The 21471-nt window shown below is 43.9% G+C and overlaps 1 protein-coding gene across 5 annotated transcripts in view; it reads right to left on the bottom strand.

Moving 5' to 3' along the window:
• The window catches only part of LOC137544351 (RH-like protein), a 107756-nt gene that overhangs the window by 43868 nt on the left and 42417 nt on the right, over positions 1 to 21471 (bottom strand). For 2 of the 5 annotated variants that reach the window (XM_068265417.1, XM_068265418.1), the window contains exon 2: positions 18848 to 18905. The exons of 1 other annotated variant lie outside the window; for it this stretch is intronic. In XM_068265417.1, the coding sequence (XP_068121518.1) occupies positions 18848 to 18854 (7 nt within the window). In that variant the 5' untranslated portion in view covers positions 18855 to 18905. Of the gene's footprint in view, positions 1 to 17576; positions 17753 to 18847; positions 18906 to 18937; positions 19001 to 21471 lie in introns of those variants that run through there. 2 more of the 5 variants (XM_068265419.1, XM_068265416.1) reach the window with 2 other exon arrangements.

The raw sequence follows: 21471 nt of genomic DNA, 5'->3' as shown, positions 1-21471 counted from the left end.
AACTATACTACAAACTATATAGTAGCTATCTATAAAAGTAGGAGGTGCCCGTGTGCAATAAAGTAATTGTAATATGTTGCAAGTAATATGAGCAGAAGTGGTAGTTTCTCAATGTACTTCCTGCAAGGAACAACCACTAAATCATAAATGGGTCCTACACAGTATCTATACATTGTTTAATAACTGCTCATTTTTGAAATTTTGCTATATATTTTTTATTTTACTTTTACTAGATTGCCGTATGAAATACTTCATTTTATGTACTTTTTACTGGAATTAATATTTTTAGCCCAAGCACAGTGTCTTCTGCATAAGGTTTCTGCTAGTTTATATGAAAATGCGCTAAACAAATTAATTTACCTTGAAGTGGGATTTTAGCAAATTACATTTTTAAGCATTGGATAGAGTAGAGACATTTCTGATGAGTTTTAACTAATTTCTCTGTTGGAGATATTCCCAACTCTTCCTGTCACAAGTTACACAGCAGAACATGAGAGTATAAAGGTAAAGCCTCATCTACACGGTACAATTTTCCCTCAGATCGGATCAATTAGAAGGATCTATTACCGGTCCAGCTGGATTGCGTTAGATTTTGCAATAGATTTTGGGTACTTATCAAAGCAAAATCTATCGCAAAATTGATCTGAAACTATTTGGACATCAGGCAATTTCTTATTAACTCTATCTAGATCCGTCTATCTGATGAAAAATTGCACCGTGTAGATGAGGCATAAAACAGCAGTTAAAATCTGCCAAAACTGTAGCTCCTTTGTATACTGCTAGAAATCGCTTTCAATTGCAGACTGCATATTAATGAGACAGTCTGCACGCTAGTCTGCACGCTAGCCCAGCATGATACTACTCACATAGGACTTCTACCTAGATTATAAATACAAAGGGCCGTATACGCAGAGCCGGGACAAGGTCCTCCAGCACCCAAGGCTGAGACACCAAATTGCGCCCCTCCATCCCTCCCACCCCAGCCGTCACACACTGATTGCTATTAGACTAAGAGGCACCCAAGGCCCTCAACACCTAAATCTCTAGTTATCTGGCTTGCTGTCACTGCCATGTATCCCCTTTTCTTATTTCTCTTTGCTTCAAACACACTAAGGGAATGATAGCTGAGTGAGTTGTGTGCCCCCTCTTACACTGCACCCTGAGGCTGAAGCCTCTCTCGCCTCTGCCTCGGCCCGGCCCTGCATATGCTTCAATCTGTGGCGACCCACTGTAATGCAAGGACAATTCTGTACAATCTATTTACAAGAAAACCTGTGCCTGTATGTTCACATATCACACATTTACTAACCATTAACTAATTATGCTCACCAATTATGCTCTTATAAAGTGATGAATTGTCTTTCATAATTATTTAAAAAAAATGATTATTTTTGACAGCAGTGCTTAATCATAATTCTTATTTTTAAATAAGTGTTCACTTAGTGAAGCATTAGTATTTATTAATTTTAGTTTTTTCTTTAAAAAAAAATCACTGTTAAGATGTCCACACAAAATAAAACATTTTAAACTTCTTTTCAATTCAAGAATTAAAACTTAAAAAAAAATTCTGATTGTTTGTAATATTTGAAAAATCTGTCCAATGACCACACACCTGTGTTAAAAGTTTTCTCCAATTATGGAAAAAAAATGATTGCAAACTCTGAAAAAAATTGCTTGCGACTATACATTAAGAAATTGCTTGCGACTATACATTAAGAGAGTGCTATACACTCACCTAAAGGATCATTAGGAACACCATACTAATATGGTGTTTGACCCCCGTTCGCCTTCAGAACTGCCTTAATTCTATGTGGCATTGATTCAACAAGGTGCTGAAAGCATTCTTTAGAAATGTTGGCCCATATTGATAGGATAGCATCTTGCAGTTGATGGAGATTTGCGGGATGCACATCCAGGGCACGAAGCTCCCATTCCATCACATCCCAAAGATGCTCTATTGGGTTGAGATCTGGTGACTGTGGGGGCCATTTTAGTACAGTAAACTCATTGGCATGTTCAAGAAACCAATTTGTAATGATTCGAGCTTTGTGGCATGGTGCATTGTCCTGCAGGAAGTAGCCATCAGGATGGGTACATAGTGGTCATGAAGGGATGGACATGGTCAGAAACAATGCTCAGGTAGCCCGTGGCATTTAAGCGATGCCCAATTGGCACTAAGGGGCCTAAAATATGCCAAGAAAACACCCCCCACACCATTACACCACCACCAGCCTGCACAGTGGCATGATAGATCCATGTTTTCATTCTGTTTACACCAAATTCTGACTCTATCGAGACTCATCAGACCAGGCAACATTTTTCAACTGTCCAATTTTGGTTAGCTCGTGCAAATTGTAGCCTCTTTTTCCTATTTGTAGTGGAGATGAGTGGTACCCGGTGGGGTCTTCTGCTGTTGTAGCCCAGTCTCAAGGTTGTGCCTGTTGTGGCTTCACAAATGCTTTGCTGCATACCTCGGTTGTAACGAGTTATTTTAGTCAACATTGCTCTTCAATCAGCTTTAATCAGTCGGCCGATTCTCCTCTGACCTTTAGCATAAACAAGGCATTTTTGCCCACAGGTCTGCCACATACTGGATGTGTTTCCCTTTTCACACCATTCTTTGTAAACCCTAGAAATCCCGGTAACTGAGCAGTTTGTGAAATACTCAGACCGACCCATCTGGCACCAACAACCATGCCACGTTGAAAATTGCTAAAATCACCTTTCTTTCCCATTTTGACATTCAGTTTGTATTTCAGGACTGTCTTGACCAGGACCACACCCCTAAATGCATTGAAGCAACTGCCATGTGATTGGTTGATTAGATAATTGAATTAATGAGAAATTGAACAAGTGTTCCTAATAATCCTTTAGGTGAGTGTACATTAAGAAATTGACAATGTAACCCTGGCCTACACCATTCAATTTTCATAAAAATTTAACAGAAAAATCCACCACTCCCGACTCCTTCCGCAGGTAGTACTGCACAGACATAGAACGCTCAAAGTGACAGGAATGTAATGGGAGGGTCGATTGAGGGGCATGAAGCCTTTCTGATGAGAAGGACTGCAGACAAACAGGGCCGCCCGGGAGAACAGCGAGGAAACCCATGGAGTACATAAGGCTGGAGGAAACCCCAAATAAGTATAAATTCTTCTATATACTTTGTCTCAGGTACCCTAAGGGTCCATTCACACTTGTGCGTTTTCAGAGCGATTTCAGCTTTGCTGAAAATCGCTAGCGATTTAAAAAAACATGTGCACAATTAAGGTGTATGGAAGTGTTCTCATCTAAGCGTTTACCGATTTGCTGAAACGCAAACGCGTTGCATGCAGCGTTTTCTGAGCGATTCTGGAGCGATTAGCGATTCAATAAAAGTATTTGAATTGAACTAGAAATCGCAAAACGCTAATCGCTGGAAAAACGCTCTCTATACAGTGAAAAATCGCTAGGAAAAAACGCCAGAAAAACGTTCAGCGTTTTGCGTTAGCGTTTAGCGATTTCTAATGTGAATGGGCCCTTAATATTGTGGCGGTGACAAGTGTAGCCTAAAACTCACTGGAAGAATGGAGGCTGACCTGGTGACCATCAAATGGTGGTCAGGTTTTCAGAGACCGGTGGAAAACTATTGTTAGCAAAGTGCCAGAAGAAGAAGGACCAGTGGAAGAGCTCTTCCTGCATTTACATGGGTCCTGTTTTTGACTGTCAAGCAAGAAATGTCAAGCAAGTCCCTTGACCACTTAACCAGAGCAATTTTCACCTTTCAACGCTCCACTCTTTTATTCACCAATAACTACTAATCACAACATGATGATCTATACCTTGTTTTTTTCACCACCAATTAGGCTTTCTTTGGATGGTTTATTTTGCTAAGAATTTACGTTAAATACATCTTAACGGGAATAATAAGAAAAAAATGGGGAAAATCCATTATTTCTCAGATTTCTGCTATTATAGTTTTAAAATAATACATGCTACTGTCATTTAAAATCTACCTACTTTATTTGCCTATTTCTCCCAGTTATTACAACGTTTAAAATGTTTTCCTAGTACAATGTATGGCGACAATATCTTATTTGCAAATAAAGATGTATTTTTTCCGTTTTGCTTCCGTCACTAATTACAAGCCCCTATTTGCAAAACTAAAAGTAATATACCCGCATGACATACACATTAACAAAAAGTTTAGTCCCTAATGTAACTATGTATTTTTTTAAATTAAATAAATTTAAATGTAAATTTATTTTGTCAACTATGAAAAAGTGGGGGAGGTGAGGGGTTAATTTTAATGATTGATATATATATATATATACAGTGGAGGAAATAATTATTTTAACCCTCACTGATTTTGTAAGTTTGTCCAATGACAAAGAAATGAAAAGTCTCAGAACAGTATCATTTCAATGGTAGGTTTATTTTAACTGTGGCAGATAGCACATCAAAAGGAAAATAAAAAAAAATAACCTTAAATAAAAGATAGCAACTGATTTGCATTTCATTGAGTGAAATAAGTTTTTGAACCCCTACCAACCATTAAGAGTTCTGGCTCCCACAGAGTGGTTAGACACTTCTACTCAATTAGTCACCCTCATTAAGGACACCTGTCTTAACTAGTCACCTGTATAAAAGACACCTGTCCACAGAATCAATCAATCAAGCAGACTCCAAACTCTCCAACATGGGAAAGACCAAAGAGCTGTCCAAGGATGTCAGAGACAAAATTGTAGACCTGCACAAGGCTGGAATGGGCTACAAAACCATTAGCAAGAAGCTGGGAGAGAAGGTGACAACTGTTGGTGCGATTGTTCGAAAATGGAAGGAGCACAAAATGACCATCAATCGACCTCGCTCTGGGGCTCCACGCAAGATCTCACCTCGTGGGGTGTCAATGGTTCTGAGAAAGGTGAAAAAGCATCCTAGAACTACACGGGAGGAGTTAGTGAATGACCTCAAATTAGCAGGGACCACAGTCACCAAGAAAACCATTGGAAACACATTACACCGCAATGGATTAAAATCCTGCAGGGCTCGCAAGGTCCCCCTGCTCAAGAAGGCACATGTGCAGGCCCGTCTGAAGTTTGCCAATGAACACCTGAATGATTCTGTGAGTGACTGGGAGAAGGTGCTGTGGTCTGATGAGACCAAAATAGAGCTCTTTGGCATTAACTCAACTCGCTGTGTTTGGAGGAAGAAAAATGCTGCCTATGACCCCCAAAACACCGTCCCCACCATCAAGCATGGGGGTGGAAACATTTTGCTTTGGGGGTGTTTTTCTGCTAAGGGCACAGGACAACTTAATCGCATTAACGGGAAAATGGACGGAGCCATGTATCGTGAAATCCTGAACGACAACCTCCTTCCCTCTGCCAGGAAACTGAAAATGGGTCGTGGATGGGTGTTCCAGCACGACAATGACCCAAAACATACAGCAAAGGCAACAAAGGAGTGGCTCAAGAAGAAGCACATTAAGGTCATGGAGTGGCCTAGTCAGTCTCCGGACCTTAATCCAATAGAAAACCTATGGAGGGAGCTCAAGCTCATAGTTGCACAGAGACAGCCTCGAAACCTTAGGGATTTAGAGATGATCAGCAAAGAGGAGTGGACCAACATTCCTCCTAAAATGTGTGCAAACTTAGTCATCAATTACAAGAAACGTTTGACCACTGTGCTTGCAAACAAGGGTTTTTCCACTAAGTATTAAGTCTTTTATTGTTAGAGGGTTCAAAAACTTATTTCACTCAATGAAATGCAAATCAGTTGATATCTTTTATTTAAGGTTATTTTTTCGATTTTCCTTTTGATGTGCTATCTGCCACTGTTAAAATAAACCTACCTTTGAAATGATACTGTTCTGAGACTTTTCATTTCTTTGTCATTGGACAAACTTACAAAATCAGTGAGGGGTCAAATAATTATTTCCTCCACTGTATATATATATATAGGTTTGCAAAAGTATTCGGCCCCCTTGAAGTTTTCCACATTTTGTCATATAACTGCCACAAACATGAATCAATTTTATTGGAACTCCACGTGAAAGACCAATACAAAGTGGTGCACACGTGAGAAGTGGAACGAAAATCATACCTGATTCCAAACATTTTTTAAGAAAAAATAACTGCAAAGTGGGGTGTGCGTAATTATTCCTCCCCCTTTGGTCTGAGTGCAGTCAGTTGCCCATTACATTGCCTGATGAGTGCTAAAGACTAAATACATATATACAGTACATATACCGTATTTTTCGGACTATAAGATGCTCTGGACTTTAAGATGCACCTAGGTTTAGAGGGCAAAAACCAGGGGAAAAAAATATACTAAACCTGGTGCGTCTATGATCCAGAGGCATCTTCTAGATATTATCCCCCCAATTATTGTGCCGTGCTCCTGTTACCCTTTGTGGCTTCCTGGCTCCTGCTGTCCCTCTTGTGGCCTCCTCTTGTCCCCTTTTGTGTCCTCCTTCTGTCCCCTCCTTGTGGCCTCCTCTTTTCTCCCTTTGTGGCCTCCTTTTGTCCCCACTTGTGTCATCCTTCTGTCCTCCTCTTGTCCCCCTTTGTGTCCTCCTTCTGTCACCCCTTGTGGCCTCCTCTAGCCCTTCCTTGTAGCCTCCTCTTGCCCTCCTTTGTGTCATCCTTCTGTTTCCCCTTGTGTCATCCTTCTGTCCCTCCTTATGTCATCCTTCTGTTCCTCTTTATGTTATCCTTCTGTCCCTTTTTGTGTCATCCTTATATCCAACTTGTGTCCTTATTCTGCCCCCTTATGGCTTTCTCCTGTCCCCCTCCATGTCCCTGGTGTTCCTGTATTTGATAATGAGCAGTGTACAAGCACATCCATACTGGGCATGTGTGAGTAAGGGCTGTGAATGCCCAGGAGAACAAAGCCACTCATGTATGTTGTTCTTCCTCTGTGCTTTGCTCTACTGGGCATGCATGTACCTCACTTACAGTGGGTTGCAAAAGTATTCAGCCCCCTTGAAGTTTTCCACATTTTATCACATTACTGCCACAAACATGCATCAATTTTATTGGAATTCCACGTGAAAGACCAATACAAAGTGGTGTACATGTGAGAAGTGGATCGAAAATCATACATCATTCCAAACATTTTTTACAAATAAATAACTGCAAAGCGAGTAGTGCGTAATTATTCGACCCCCTGAGTCAATACTTTGTAGAACCACCTTTTGCTGCAATTACAGCTGCCAGTCTTTTAGGGTATGCCGCTACCAGCTTTGCACATCTAGAGACTGAAATCCTTGTCCATTCTTCTTTGCAAAACAGCTCCAGCTCAGTCAGATTAGATGGACAGCGTTTGTGAACAGCAGTTTTCAGATATTTGCCACAGATTCTCGATTGGATTTAGATCTGAACTTTGACTGGGCCATTCTAACACATAGATATGTTTTGTTTTAACCACTTGCCGACCGCGCACTCATACCGCGCGTCGGCAAAGTGGCAGCTGCAGGACCAGCGACGCAGTATTGCGTCGCCAGCTGCAGGCTGATTAATCAGGAAGCAGCCGCTCGCGCGAGCGGCTGCTTCCTGTCAAATCACGGCGGGGGGCTCCGTGAATAGCCTGCGGGCCGCCGATGGCGGCTCGCAGGCTAAATGTAAACACAAGCGGAAATAATCCGCTTTGTTTACATTGTACGGCGCTGCTGCGCAGCAGCGCCGTAAGGCAGATCGGCGATCCCCGGCCAATCAGCGGCCGGGGATCGCCGCCATGTGACAGGGGACGTCCTGTCACTGGCTGCACAGGACGGATAGCGTCCTGTGCAGGCCGGAACACCAGGGGGCCAGGTAGGAGAGGGAGGGGGGGGGGGATTTCGCCACGGAGGGGGGCTTTGAGGTGCCCCCCCCCGCAACACCGGCAGGCAGGAGCGATCAGACCCCCCCAGCACATCATCCCCATAGTGGGGGAAAAAGGGGGGCGATCTGATCGCTCTAGATGCACCCTGATCTGTGCTGGGGGCTGTAGAGCCCACCCAGCACAGATCACAAATAACAGCGCTGGTCCTTAAGGGGGGGTAAAGGGTGGGTCATCAAGTGGTTAAACCATTCCATTGTTGCCCTGGCTTTATCTTTAGGGTCATTGGCCTCAATTCACTAAGCTTATCTCCTGTCTTTAATAACTCTTCTAGAGTTGTTACCATGGTGATAAGGCATGTAGTATTCAGGAAACATTTTACCTCAGGCAAGCCTAACGTTAACTCTTCTGTCTTTAAGTTAACTCTCCAATCCTTAAAATAACTCCAGAGTTAAAGACAGGCGTGTGAAAATAACTACAGAGGAGGTAAATTAACTACAGAGAGGGTAAATTAACTACAGAGGAGGTAAAATAACTACAGAGGAGGTAACTGTGACGGACGAGCCGTCAGTGCGCAGAAAACGCAGCCGCAATCGACTTCCTGCCTCGGTTGTCGTTGCGCTGCCCCAATCAGAATCTCGTGTCTGTGGACACCAGGCAGTCCAGCCTGGGGAGTCTCTGCTGTCTTCAGGGGAGTAATTAGCAGAGTTCTTTTCATGAAGCCTGTGCCCTGTGACTTGCTAATGAAGCCAGAGGGGTAACACTCAGATGTTAATTAACAAACCAGGAGTCTTTTCAGAGCCAATGAAGCTAATCCAAGCAGGGGGCAGACTTAGCGGAACCATTCAGCCAGGATAGGGAAACATAGAGTTATGATCTTTATGCATGTTTTAGAAGTATCATACATCGGAGAGCTGTGGGAGTTATATCCTTCTGCTGGTCCGGATCTTGTGAGTATTTTGATATTAAATTGGGGCCACTGGCAGAATCAGAACTCGGGGAATTCCACCGTTTTTTAGCCGGGCATGCAAACATGCCCAAGTTTGATATCATATTAATCGGTAGGTTCTGGGGATCGAGAATATGTAATTATTATTTGTGTGCCGGCCGCGCAGGTCTGCCTAGGGAACATGTCAGGATTATGAGGTTGCTAAAGCCCCTGCCCAGATGTGATTACCATAGTCCGGCCTGGGGCCGACTCTGGAAGCCCGCCTCTGATCTCAGCTCCATTAAAAGTGAATGAGCTGCCTGGGAAGGAAGTCCTCCCATTCCATCCATATGAGAACATCCTGCTGCCAGCTCAGAGGACATAGGGCTGGTGGCCATTGTGCTGAACTTTGAATGAAGCCCTGAGACAAAGGACACATGTGCGAGCGGCCATCTTGATTGGCCATCTCTTCTGGAATCTGGAACAAAGAATTCTGCGGAACTCTGATTGAAACCAAGAACTTTATGATTTTTCCACAAGGACATATTTGCACAAACCATAAGTATTTTCTCCCTTTTTATTTCATACTGGCTATTACTGTCTTAATAATTGTGATTTTAATAATTGTCTGTATATATTAATTATTTATATTGCGTGAATAAACGACTTTCTCCAAGTCATTCACTGTCCGCTACCCTGCTTATCAGCACACACAGAACTGATCCCGGGTCTCTGAAGATACGCTACTGTTTGTTTGTTGTTGGCTAGACAGAATATCGTGTGTTTAACCGTTTTATTCGCAGGACTAGTCAGTTAGTGGGCTCCACGGTCCCATGGTAACCGCGGTGGTGGCAGTTTACTCTGAACCAGTGGGTGAAGTTGTAATCACCCGTGTCTCACAGGCTCCCTTCTGAGTTGTCTGCGGCCAATTCTTAACGGTTCCTGCGCATTGACTGCGACCAGAGTTCGCACGATCTGTGCGCTGGCACCGTTTAGAAGGCTAAGTGCGGTCAGCCACTAGGGCTCCTGTGACAGTGTTAGGCAGCGGTTGGGACCTGTGTTGTGCTGAAAGTATCTAAGATAGCGCTAGCGCTATCAAGAAACAAACTAATTCGTTGGTGTAGCTGGAAGGCAATATATTTTTTATATATACAGAGAGACTGTGTAGCCAGTACCCCTCCCCAAAAGTTTTATTTTATTTGGCATGGAAATGTCCGGGAACTACCAGAACATGTGCCTAGCAGACCTGGAAAATCTTTGCGAAGAGAGGGGCATTGGCATCCTCCGCAAGAACAAACGGGACCTGATAGCAGACTTGTCCAGATGGGATGCCCAGCAACTGCGGGAGCCGGGAGTGTCCGCTGAAGTGGATACCAGCCCATCTGACAGTCTAGGGGAACCAGAGACTGAAGATCCTAGGCGTACAGAGGTTGAGCATCCTGCGGGCCCTGTTGCAACAGTTACGCCAGAGACTGTCAGTATGGACCCCAATCCCAGAGTTTCTGACAGTACTCGCCCGGAACTGGCCAGTACTGGACTGTCCATGGGTGCTGACCCGGTAATGCAGCAGGCATTACAAAAGCTGATGGAGACTGACCTGGACAAGTACCTGCAGTACATGGCGGAGCAAAAACGGGAGAAACGACAGCATGAGCTCAACATGGCAAAGGTTCAACAGGCCAGCCGGAGTTCACCGCCCAGCCTCCCTGCTGAAGGAGCTGCACCACCCGTAAGTGCAAAATTTAAATTTGCTAATATTGAAAAAGACACAGACATTGACTTGTTTTTGCGGTCTTTTGAAAAAGCGTGCCGTCAGTATCGTCTGTCCCAAGACCAGTGGGCCAGACATCTGACACCTTTGCTGCGCTACAAAGCGCTTGATGCCTTAGCAGAATTGCCTGCGGAGAAGGATAATGATTATGCTGCTATAAAAGACGCTATCATTACTAAGTACCAGCTGACGCCAGAAGCCTATCGGAAAAAGTTCAGGGCCTGGCAGAAAAAGTCTTCTGATTCGTACCGAGATGTGGCCAGCAGCTTGCTCACCACACTACGGCAGTGGACTCTAGGCCTCACCAAAGGGTCTTATGGCGTCCTGGAGGACTTGATAGTCCTCGAACAATTTCTGAACATTTGCCCTGCTGATGTACGCCAGTTTGTGCTAGAACGCAGGCCGGCTTCAGCCACTGTCGCTGCAGACCTTGCTGAGACTTTTGCAACTACCCGGGTGGCTGATACACGCAGAACTGTCCCATCCAGCTGGAGAGGAGGTCAGCCCAATACCTCGGCAGACCCTCCAGCCCCTGTGAGCCGTCCGCCACAGAGGCCACCCAGCGCAGCTGCTGCACCCAGGCCTGCAGCGCCTGGAGAGGTCACCTGTCACTACTGCCGCCAGCCCGGACACATGAAATTCGACTGTCCGGAGCGGAGACAGACACCACCAGCACCTGGATCATCTGCATCACCTGTACCTCACCCACAGCAGAGGCAACCCGCCAGCGAACCACAGCCTGGATCATCAGATTTTGTCCTGTTTGCACGCGGAAAGGAAATCCGCGACCGAACCGACCAGCAGCAACTTGTTAGAGTGAACGGCAAAGTTGTCACCGGATTCCGAGACACCGAAGCTGACATCACGTTAGTTCACTCACACCTTGTGCCAAAGGAGAGCATCAGCTCCAGCCGATCCCTTGCCCTTACTGGAGCAGAGGGCACCCTTTTTCACATAGCCCATGCGACAGTGAAGCTGGATTGGGGAGTGGGAGGAATCCAAGAAAGGGTTGTTGGGGTTATGAAGGATCTCCCAGTCCCTGTGTTGCTGGGGACTGATTTGGGCAAGCTTGTGTCCTACTATGAACCTGCCACGACCGCCTTGTCGCTCACGGAAGGAGACGGACTCTCCACCCACCACCAGGTACTTTATACACTTGGGGGAGCACCAGGGGGAGGTGGGTTGAATGTGCCCAGTTCAAGGGTACCAAGTTCAATAGTGCCTGCTGCAAAGGCACCTGAGTTTGATGTACAGACTGTCTGTTGTGATGATGCTGTAACTGTACCTGAGTTTACTGTACAGCCTGTCTGTAATGAAAAAATGTCTATACCTGTCAATGTCATTACTGCATGCAATGATGATTTGAGTAATGTCCGTCTGTGCCATTCTGACAGTGTACCTGTGCTAGCAGTACCGCGCAGCTGCACTGCTCAGAACCCGAGCTCAGAACAGTTGGAGGGGGTTCCGGCCTCCTCCCCCTCCTCTGACCGCAGGGATGAGACCTTTCAGCCGCTGGCCTCGTGTGACATGAGCCAGTTGGCTGAAACTGACAGCGCCGTATTCTCAGCCGCACTACAAAGTGACCCAAGCCTGGAGGTGCTCAGGCAGCAAGCCGCTGAGCCCCTCGCAGACGGGGCTGCTTTCAAGGTGTACTGGGAAGGTGGGAGACTGTACAGCGAGTCTGTACAGCCCCCTACCGGTATATCACATGCGAATACCAAATGGCTTGTGGTCCCGAGTGCGTTCAGGGGACATGTGCTGAAATCTGCACATGGTAATCCTCTGACAGGACACTCAGGTGTCCGCAAGACACTTGCCGGTATTCGGAAACAGTTTTATTGGCCCCGGATGAACAGGGATGTAGCAAACTACTGCAGAGCATGTGCCGTCTGTCAGGAGCTGGGAAGGTCCAGGGATTCCCGCGGGGTTCCCTTAGGTCCACAGCCACTTAGCAGGGGAACCCTGCGTGGGCTGGCTGTTGACCTAACCAACCCACTGCCCGTTGTCAGCAGTCCCGGCAGACACCACGTCCGACTGCAGTGGCGCAAACGCCCTGTCCAGAACGGTCCATGTCGGGTTAACCCTGAGGGTAGCGGACAGCGACCTGTCCAGGTGAACCGAGCCGCAGGCGCCAATGGGGTTCCCCGCCGTCCCGGCAGCCGACACCAACACGCTGATGGGCTGTCCCGGTGTCAGGGGGAACTAGACCCAACAGCGCCAATGGCTGCTACGGAGGATGTCTTGGTGACAACCCCCTACACAGCATCGGAAAGGGGAGGTGTGACGGACGAGCCGTCAGTGCGCAGAAAACGCAGCCGCAATCGACTTCCTGCCTCGGTTGTCGTTGCGCTGCCCCAATCAGAATCTCGTGTCTGTGGACACCAGGCAGTCCAGCCTGGGGAGTCTCTGCTGTCTTCAGGGGAGTAATTAGCAGAGTTCTTTTCATGAAGCCTGTGCCCTGTGACTTGCTAATGAAGCCAGAGGGGTAACACTCAGATGTTAATTAACAAACTAGGAGTCTTTTCAGAGCCAAGGAAGCTAATCCCAGCAGGGGGCAGACTTAGCGGAACCATTCAGCCAGGATAGGGAAACATAGAGTTATGATCTTTATGCATGTTTTAGAAGTATCATACATCGGAGAGCTGTGGGAGTTATATCCTTCTGCTGGTCCGGATCTTGTGAGTATTTTGATATTAAATTGGGGCCACTGGCAGAATCAGAACTCGGGGAATTCCACCGTTTTTTAGCCGGGCATGCAAACATGCCCAAGTTTGATATCATATTAATCGGTAGGTTCTGGGGATCGAGAATATGTAATTATTATTTGTGTGCCGGCCGCGCAGGTCTGCCTAGGGAACATGTCAGGATTATGAGGTTGCTAAACCCCTGCCCAGATGTGATTACCATAGTCCAGCCTGGGGGCCGACTCTGGAAGCCCGCCTCTGATCTCAGCTCCATTAAAAGTGAATGAGCTGCCTGGGAAGGAAGTCCTCCCATTCCATCCATATGAGAACATCCTGCTGCCAGCTCAGAGGACATAGGGCTGGTGGCCATTGTGCTGAACTTTGAATGAAGCCCTGAGACAAAGGACACATGTGCGGGCGGCCATCTTGATTGGCCATCTCTTCTGGAATCTGGAACAAAGAATTCTGCGGAACTCTGATTGAAACCAAGAACTTTATGATTTTCCCACAAGGACATATTTCCACAAACCATAAGTATTTTCTCCCTTTTTATTTCATACTGGCTATTACTGTCTTAATAATTGTGATTTTAATAATTGTCTGTATATATTAATTATTTATATTGCGTGAATAAACGACTTTCTCCAAGTCATTCACTGTCCGCTACCCTGCTTATCAGCACACACAGAACTGATCCCGGGTCTCTGAAGATACGCTACTGTTTGTTTGTTGTTGGCTAGACAGAATATTGTGTGTTTAACCGTTTTATTCGCAGGACTAGTCAGTTAGTGGGCTCCACGGTCCCATGGTAACCGCGGTGGTGGCAGTTTACTCTGAACCAGTGGGTGAAGTTGTAATCACCCGTGTCTCACAGGCTCCCTTCTGAGTTGTCTGCGGCCAATTCTTAACGGTTCCTGCGCATTGACTGCGACCAGAGTTCGCACGATCTGTGCGCTGGCACCGTTTAGAAGGCTAAGTGCGGTCAGCCACTAGGGCTCCTGTGACAGTAACTTAAGGAATGAAGAGATAAGATTACTCTCTCACTGTGTGGAGGTAAGTTTTCTCTTGCCTTATTATCTCCAGCATGATCTTAGTGAATTGAGGCCATTGTCCTGCTGGAAGGTGAACCTCCGCCCCAGTCTCAAGTCTTTTGCAGTCTCCAAGAGGTTTTCTTCCAAGTTTGCCCTGTATTTGGCTCCATCCATCTTCCCATCAACTCTGACCAGCTTCCCTGTCCCTGCTGAAGAGATGCACCCCCCGAGCATGATGCTGCCACCACCATATTTGACAGTGGGGATGGTGTGTTTAGAGTGATGTGCAGTGTTAGTTTTCTGCCACACATAGCGTTTTGCATTTTGGCCAAAAAGTTCCATTTTGGTCTCATCTGACCAGAGCACCTTCTTCCACATGGTTGCTGTGTCCCCCACATGGCTTGTGGCAAACTGCAAACGGGACTTCTTATGCTTTCTGTTAACAATGCCTTTCTTCTTGCCACTCTTCCATAAAGGCCAACTTTGTACAGTGCATGACTAATAGTTGTCCTATGGACAGAATCTCCCACCTGAGCTGTAGATCTCTGCAGCTCGTCCAGAGTCACCATGGGCCTCTTGACTGCATTTCTGATCAGCGCTTTCCTTGTTTGGCCTGTGAGTTTAGGTGGATGGCCTTGTCTTGGTAGGTTTACAGTTGTGCCATACTCCTTCCATTTCTGAATGATCGCTTGAACAGTATGACAAAATGTGGAAAACTTCAAGGGGGCCGAATACTTTTGCAACCCACTGTATGCATAACCAGTACAGATGTGTTAGCTTCCCACTACTGAGGTAAGTATCCAAGTATAAATGTTTTTCTTTTTTGGGCTTCAGGTACACTTTAAGTTATATTAAGTAGTGAGATGTTAAATTGGGACAAAACTGATTGATTTTGACTTCCAGCCCACAATTTTAATCCTTATCAGTGTTAGAATATTTTTTTGCCATTGAAAAGTTGTTAGCTGGAAACATCCCTCAAACTCTCTCTTTATTCTGCTGTCCTTTTCATGCTAATTGAATGAGTATATCTAGAAAGTACAGCCAGATTGCTTGATTGACAGCTTCTAAAGGTGCCCATACACCACTCGATTTGGCAGCCGATCAAGCATCCAATTTGATAATTATCATTGAATCGGATGCAAATCAGTACTGCCACAAGAATGCCCGATCAATGATTCGACCAATTTTGGTATTAAAATTGGTCAAATGTATCGATCGGACATGCTGCAAAATATCTGGCCGACGTGGTCGATCAGATGCGCGGCAGTAACGGTGTGTGATATCAGGACAAGCAACGAATGTGACAGAATCCCCGGTGCTGTTTCCCCTAATGTGAATGTGCCACCTGCCTGTGCATTGAATACTTTACCTGTCTGCCGTCTCCTGCCGTGGTCCCCATTCATCTTCTGCATTGCCGCTGGGCTTCCATAAAGCATGCAGCGCATGTGTGATGTCACACACACGTCACGTGCTTAATCTCGGAAGATGCATGGGGACCACGGCAGGAGACAGCAGACAGGTAAAGCATTAAATGCATGGGCGGGTAGCACATTCACATTAGGGGAGCAGTAACAGAGGTGGCGGATGCGATGGGAATCGATCTGCTGGTGTATGGGCAGGCAGATTCGGTCAGATAGAGATTTGTCTTTTAGTCGATCTGCCCATAAATCGTCTGATGTATGGGCACCTTAAGGTGCCCATTAATGGTACAATATTTTCATGTAATGCAATCTTCTGACACAATGTTTACGATCAAATTGTACAGAAAACAGTGAGTATTTGGTGAAAATCAATGTAAAATGATTCTTTGGTCGATTGGAACTGAAAGTTCCGTTTAACTGAAAGTTGGATTTTACAATCCTGTCTGAAGAGAGAAAATGCCCTAATCAACCTGTTCATGGGAACAATCAAGAATTAGCTTCCAACTACTTTCGATCATAAAAAGTGAGTCAAAAGAGTGCATCTGATGAAAAAATTGTACTGTTAATGGGCACCTTAAGACTTATCTGCAAAGTCAAAAGCATGGCTCAGTTACAGTATGGTACAACTGATTATCACTGAGGGTCTGCTCACACCTCAGCATAAAAAATGGTGGTCATTAAAAGGGCTTGTTCTAGCTTGGGCATCAAAAATATTTCTAAATGTCTTCCACCGCCTTTACATGCATTTTAAAGCATGCTTCAATTTACTCATTTGCACCTTCTTTCTACTTTTAAAAAATGCTTTGGAATGATTCATAACAGTGACCTTATTTCCTGTCTAATTTGGGCAAGCCTTTATCACAACAGCAGGTGTAAAATACTTTCAGAACTTTAATTCAAACTTAGGCCATTACAAGAAGTCTTCACAGGAACTAGTACTTTTTAATGCAGCATATAAGCAAGAGTAAAAGAAAAAAAATACACAAACCATAAATGACTAATTCTGTAATTTTAGCATACATGTAGCATATCTCTAGGCCCAATTTCCCACTTGCACATTTGAAGACACGGTGCTATCTACCGGGCAATCAGAAGTACATAGACTGCACTGTCTGGTGTTTCTATTTTTGATTTACCGCAGAATCGCAACGCATGGTTGCCAACTGCATTAGCGAGAATCGCATAGCGACGCAAGTGACATATTTTGCAATGGTCACCTGGGTTTCCCGAACCGCGAAGGTGGGAAAGAGGCCTTTATACAGTAGGATTAAATAGAATGGACAACAGTGTCTGCACAAAGTATTCTAGTCTATAAATGATCAATTATCTCCCTGACAAATATTCTGTAATGTCTGCACAGCGCCCACATACCAAAGCAGCTGAAAATAGACTGATGGGAACCCTACTATCTCAAACATTTACTCTTGTTACAGCTAGGAGAGTATAGTGCTCCTAATACATTATTTATAGTAATATATAGACTCACAGGTGTCATTGCTGAAGAGTGCAGTCATCCTGGGGTACAAGCAGCCAGAGATGATTCAAACTTCCTAGTATCGACTGTTCCCTCAGTTCTGGGTAGAGTCACAACCTTAAGTAGTATCATAATCATTCATATAAAAGAACTTCCCGAGCAAGCAATGGGAGGCATATGAACCAACAGGCTTATTTTCACATATACCCCAACAATTTATGAAAACGATGCAAAACACATGTAAAACTTAAATGCCATTAGGAATGAATGAAGAAATGCTTAGATAAGTCAATAAACCATACGAAGTTACAGATTACCCAGCAAGCTCATGGTGACCTCATATGCTCACTCCAACCAGAATAATCTCAAATACCTTCTGTTTTAAGACACATTTCTATTTTAGACAATACAAATTAAGACTATAGTTAAGTAATGTTTTTTTGTGCATCATAAATAAAGTCTCTTACCTGTGTACCACTGAAAGTGACTCTCAGTAAAGTAATTATGGTAAAACAAGAAAAAAAAGACTAATATAAATGCTGATTGCAGTAAAATAAGCACCCATGGCAGAAATCCTCGGAGACTAGCAGAATATTTTGGTGGCATTTTATATTTTGAAGTAAAAATAAAATGCTGTTCCTTGCTTGGCACAAACAAGGAAATGGGGGAAGGCAAGCAGTGATGGGTGTTGACCAAATGACGAGGTTGCTTATCTTTCACAGGCCAGGGGACTATCAGTTTGCCAACATATTTTGTCAGCAACTGTCTAGATGTGACGTTTTAGGAAGAATTTAAGAGTGAAGCATAAGCCCAGCATATTTAAAAAGCAAAGCTATAGATTGGAAGAGTAACTAAACAGTACAGTGATGCTCAAAACATTACGCAAGATGCAAAATGTAATATCTAGTAGATAAGTAACCAATCAAAATTCAGTTTTTACTAAAGCGGGTACAGCAAGATTGAATCTTATTGGATGTATATGACCTGTGGCCAACCTTTTGGCCAGTCTGAAATGAACTGTACAGGAATGCCAGATTATCGTCCACTTATGTACTATGGCCCTTACATCTAATTTTTTTTTTCTTAAACAACTTCTTCTGCGTTTACCTTTGCTTTTATTTTGTAACAGTTTATTTAAAGGACACCTGAAGTGAGAGGGATTTTAGAGGCTGCCATATTTATATCCATTTCAACAATACCAGTTGCCTGGCAGTCCTGCTAATGTTTCTGGCATCAGTAGTGTGAATCACGCACCTGAAAAAAGCATGTGGATAATCCAGTCAGACTTCAGTCAGAAACATCTGATCTGCATGCTTGTTCAGGGTATATGGCTAAGTATTAGAGGCAGAGGATTAGTAGGACAGCCCAGCAATCTACATTGTTTAAAAGGAAATAAATATGGCAGCCTCCATATGCCTCTCACTTCAGGTGTCCTTTAATAAAAGGAAAATAAACAAAGTACTAGTTCCATTGAGTTCATTAAAACTGTACATGCCACTGAAAAAAAATCCCAAACTGCGTAGAGCCAATCAAAGTAACAATATAATGATGCTTAGATTATATTTATGTTATAAACAGAGAAGTCCAGTAACTACAAAAGGATAAGGCCATACTGAAAATTGTGATGCTCGCAATCGCGATTTTTACTACTTTGCAAGGTGTTTTTTATGGGAGAACTATATTGGAACTCATCAGTTTTAAACAGGTAAACTTTGTTTTGTTACAATTAATAAGTTACCTGCCATAGGCTGTGGTGCCCTGTGCACATATTACGGATGGAAATCGCACTTTAATGCCTGAAAAATTCAAAAGAACAATATGAGGTTACCTCTGGCGTGATGCAAGTACAACTCCCCACCTGCTGCAGCTGGCTTCTCCCTTTGTTGTTGTCTTCCGTCTTGCTTAAAGGGGCACTATGGCAAAAAAAAAATTTAAAATGTAAAATACTGTATATTCCGGCATATAAGACGACCCCCCAACTTTTCCAGTTAAAATATAGAGTTTGGTATATACTCGCCGTATAAGACTACCCCTCTTCCAACGCACACCAAATAAAAATGTAAAAAAACATCATATACTGGTGCTATACTGTATGTGGTACCCAGTATATAACCGTATATAGGTGATCGACTGGTTGGATTGGTCAACTCTCCCTAAGCGGATTGGTCAGCTCTCCCTGTTTTATCACAGAGGTATGGAAGAACAGATAGCACTGTGCCTATAAACACGCCTCTTTCATCCTTCTGGCCCACCCTTGTATCCTACTTACCTTCTTCTCTGCCTCTCAGATCTCGCACATATGCGCCTGCGCCGCTTCATTACAGTCCTCAGCAGCGAGGTCTGAGAGGCGGTAACAGGATAGGGCGTATCACCCGGCATTAAAAGACACCAAGACGACCCGACTTTTCAATAGATTTTTAAGTGTTAAAAAGTAATCTTATACGCCAGAATATACAGTATGTGTAAACATAGACAGCCTTGCTGAGAATCCCCCATGAAGAGATTGACTAGTCCCAAACCTGTCGCTTCTGTCAGATTTCTACTACCAACTGTAAGTGACAGCAACATAGCAAACGTAATGTATGGCTCATTTTACGCTGGAAAAAAAGGAATTCTTATTTGTTTATGTTTGCACATATTTTAAATTTTACAATTTTTTGCCATAGTGCCCCTTTAACCACTTCCTTACCACAAGTTTTTTGCCCTTCAAAACTTAAACAATTTTATATTATATATATCATGCTTAAACGCGTTCGCTGTTGCGAATGAGTGCGGTGTTCGCGTTTAGCTAGCGTTTGTTATTTTCTTTATCTTCTGATTGTTGTTTGCTGTGCCTTTGCTACTCTCGTGCTCTGTTCTGTTCGGCCTTGTGTCACTTCTGGCAATCGCCTCTCTCCTGCGATTGTGTTCCCGCTTTGTTTCTGCAGATGTGTGTTCACCGTCGCTGGGTGGCGACTAGATTGGGGAACACACATTTAGTCTGTCTCTGTGCTCTCTCTCTTTGAGGGCTATCGTGCCCTGCTTTGCCTTTATTCGTACAATTCCCATCAGGCATCTGTGGCCGTGCAGAGGCTGTGCTCGCCTGCACTCCACAGCTCCATCTGCCGGTGGGAATAGCCCTCTACTGGTGCATTGCATCCAAGCTGGGTACTATCTAATTATACGCTTGTGGAGGATTTCGGCTGTGTCAGTGCGCATCTTGTGCGCTGACCAGAAACCCGCAAACGTTACATCGTAGCTGGCAGCAAGCTGTAACTTCAGTGGAGGAGCTTGAAAAGGGTAAATCTCCCCACAGAACCTCATTATGCAACACCAAGGCTACAAGCAATGTGCAGCAAAGACTATCATAAACAAGACAGGTGCCATATTGCAATCAAGAATACTGGAGAGGACTAAGATCCTAAAGAAGAATCTAAAATATTTCAGAATATAACATTACAACAACATGTGTGTTTTTATCGACTCATACCTTTTACACTCTCACCCCTGTACTCATAATCTGAAGAAGGGATGCACTTCTGATTATTCTGAATTTGGGCCATTTGGTTAGCACCATAAATCCTTGCTCCTGTAATTGAACACCCTACAAGGATCTGCCCCACATGTCTCCATGTCACCACAGGTGAGAACATCCTTTTTGAAATTCAAGGGGCTACACATAACATGCATTAATTAAAAACAACTTACAACGGACTAAAGATGTCCCAGGAAAATATCAACCTTTCTACAGGAATGTAGAGATTCTGAGAAATGTAGTCTGACAATATTGTTCTCCTGTTTTGTGAGTGACGTGGATCACACACCTAATTGACCTGCCCATCGGCTGAATTCAGAAAAAAAACTCTTCTTGCTACTACACTTTCGCATTAGATATTAGACAAGATTTTAGCAGAAATCTTACCTAACATCGATCTTATTAATCCAACTGCAAGCTTTATTTTAGTCTCTAACCCATCTTAGAACAACCTTAATCTTGATGGACCTTGGTCTTAAGGTGGCGACACACGATACAATAAAATGATCCTATTTTACAGCAATTCGATAAAAAAAGATCAGATTTCCCTGAAAAATCAAAAGCTTTTTTTTTTTTATTCGGGCAAGAAATTTTTATTCGAGAAAAGTTGATCAGGAATAATGGATTTTTTCTAAACAATTTTTATGAAAATTGAATGGTGTGTGGTAGATGTGTGGTCAATTTATTAATATATACACCCAAGCAATTTTCTCATAATTTAGGAAAAATTGAACATATGTGTGTGGTACATTGGTCAGATTTTTGAAATGTTACAATCAGTTAGAAAATTTGATTGCTATTCTTGAATTGAAAAGATATTTAAAAACTGTATGGTGTGTGGCCACCTT

Source organism: Hyperolius riggenbachi, chromosome 2 (assembly GCF_040937935.1).
Source record: "Hyperolius riggenbachi isolate aHypRig1 chromosome 2, aHypRig1.pri, whole genome shotgun sequence".
Classification (NCBI taxonomy): Eukaryota; Metazoa; Chordata; class Amphibia; order Anura; family Hyperoliidae; genus Hyperolius; species Hyperolius riggenbachi.
Note: the sequence above shows the minus strand (reverse complement) of the source record. Positions and strands in the feature narration are given on the sequence as shown.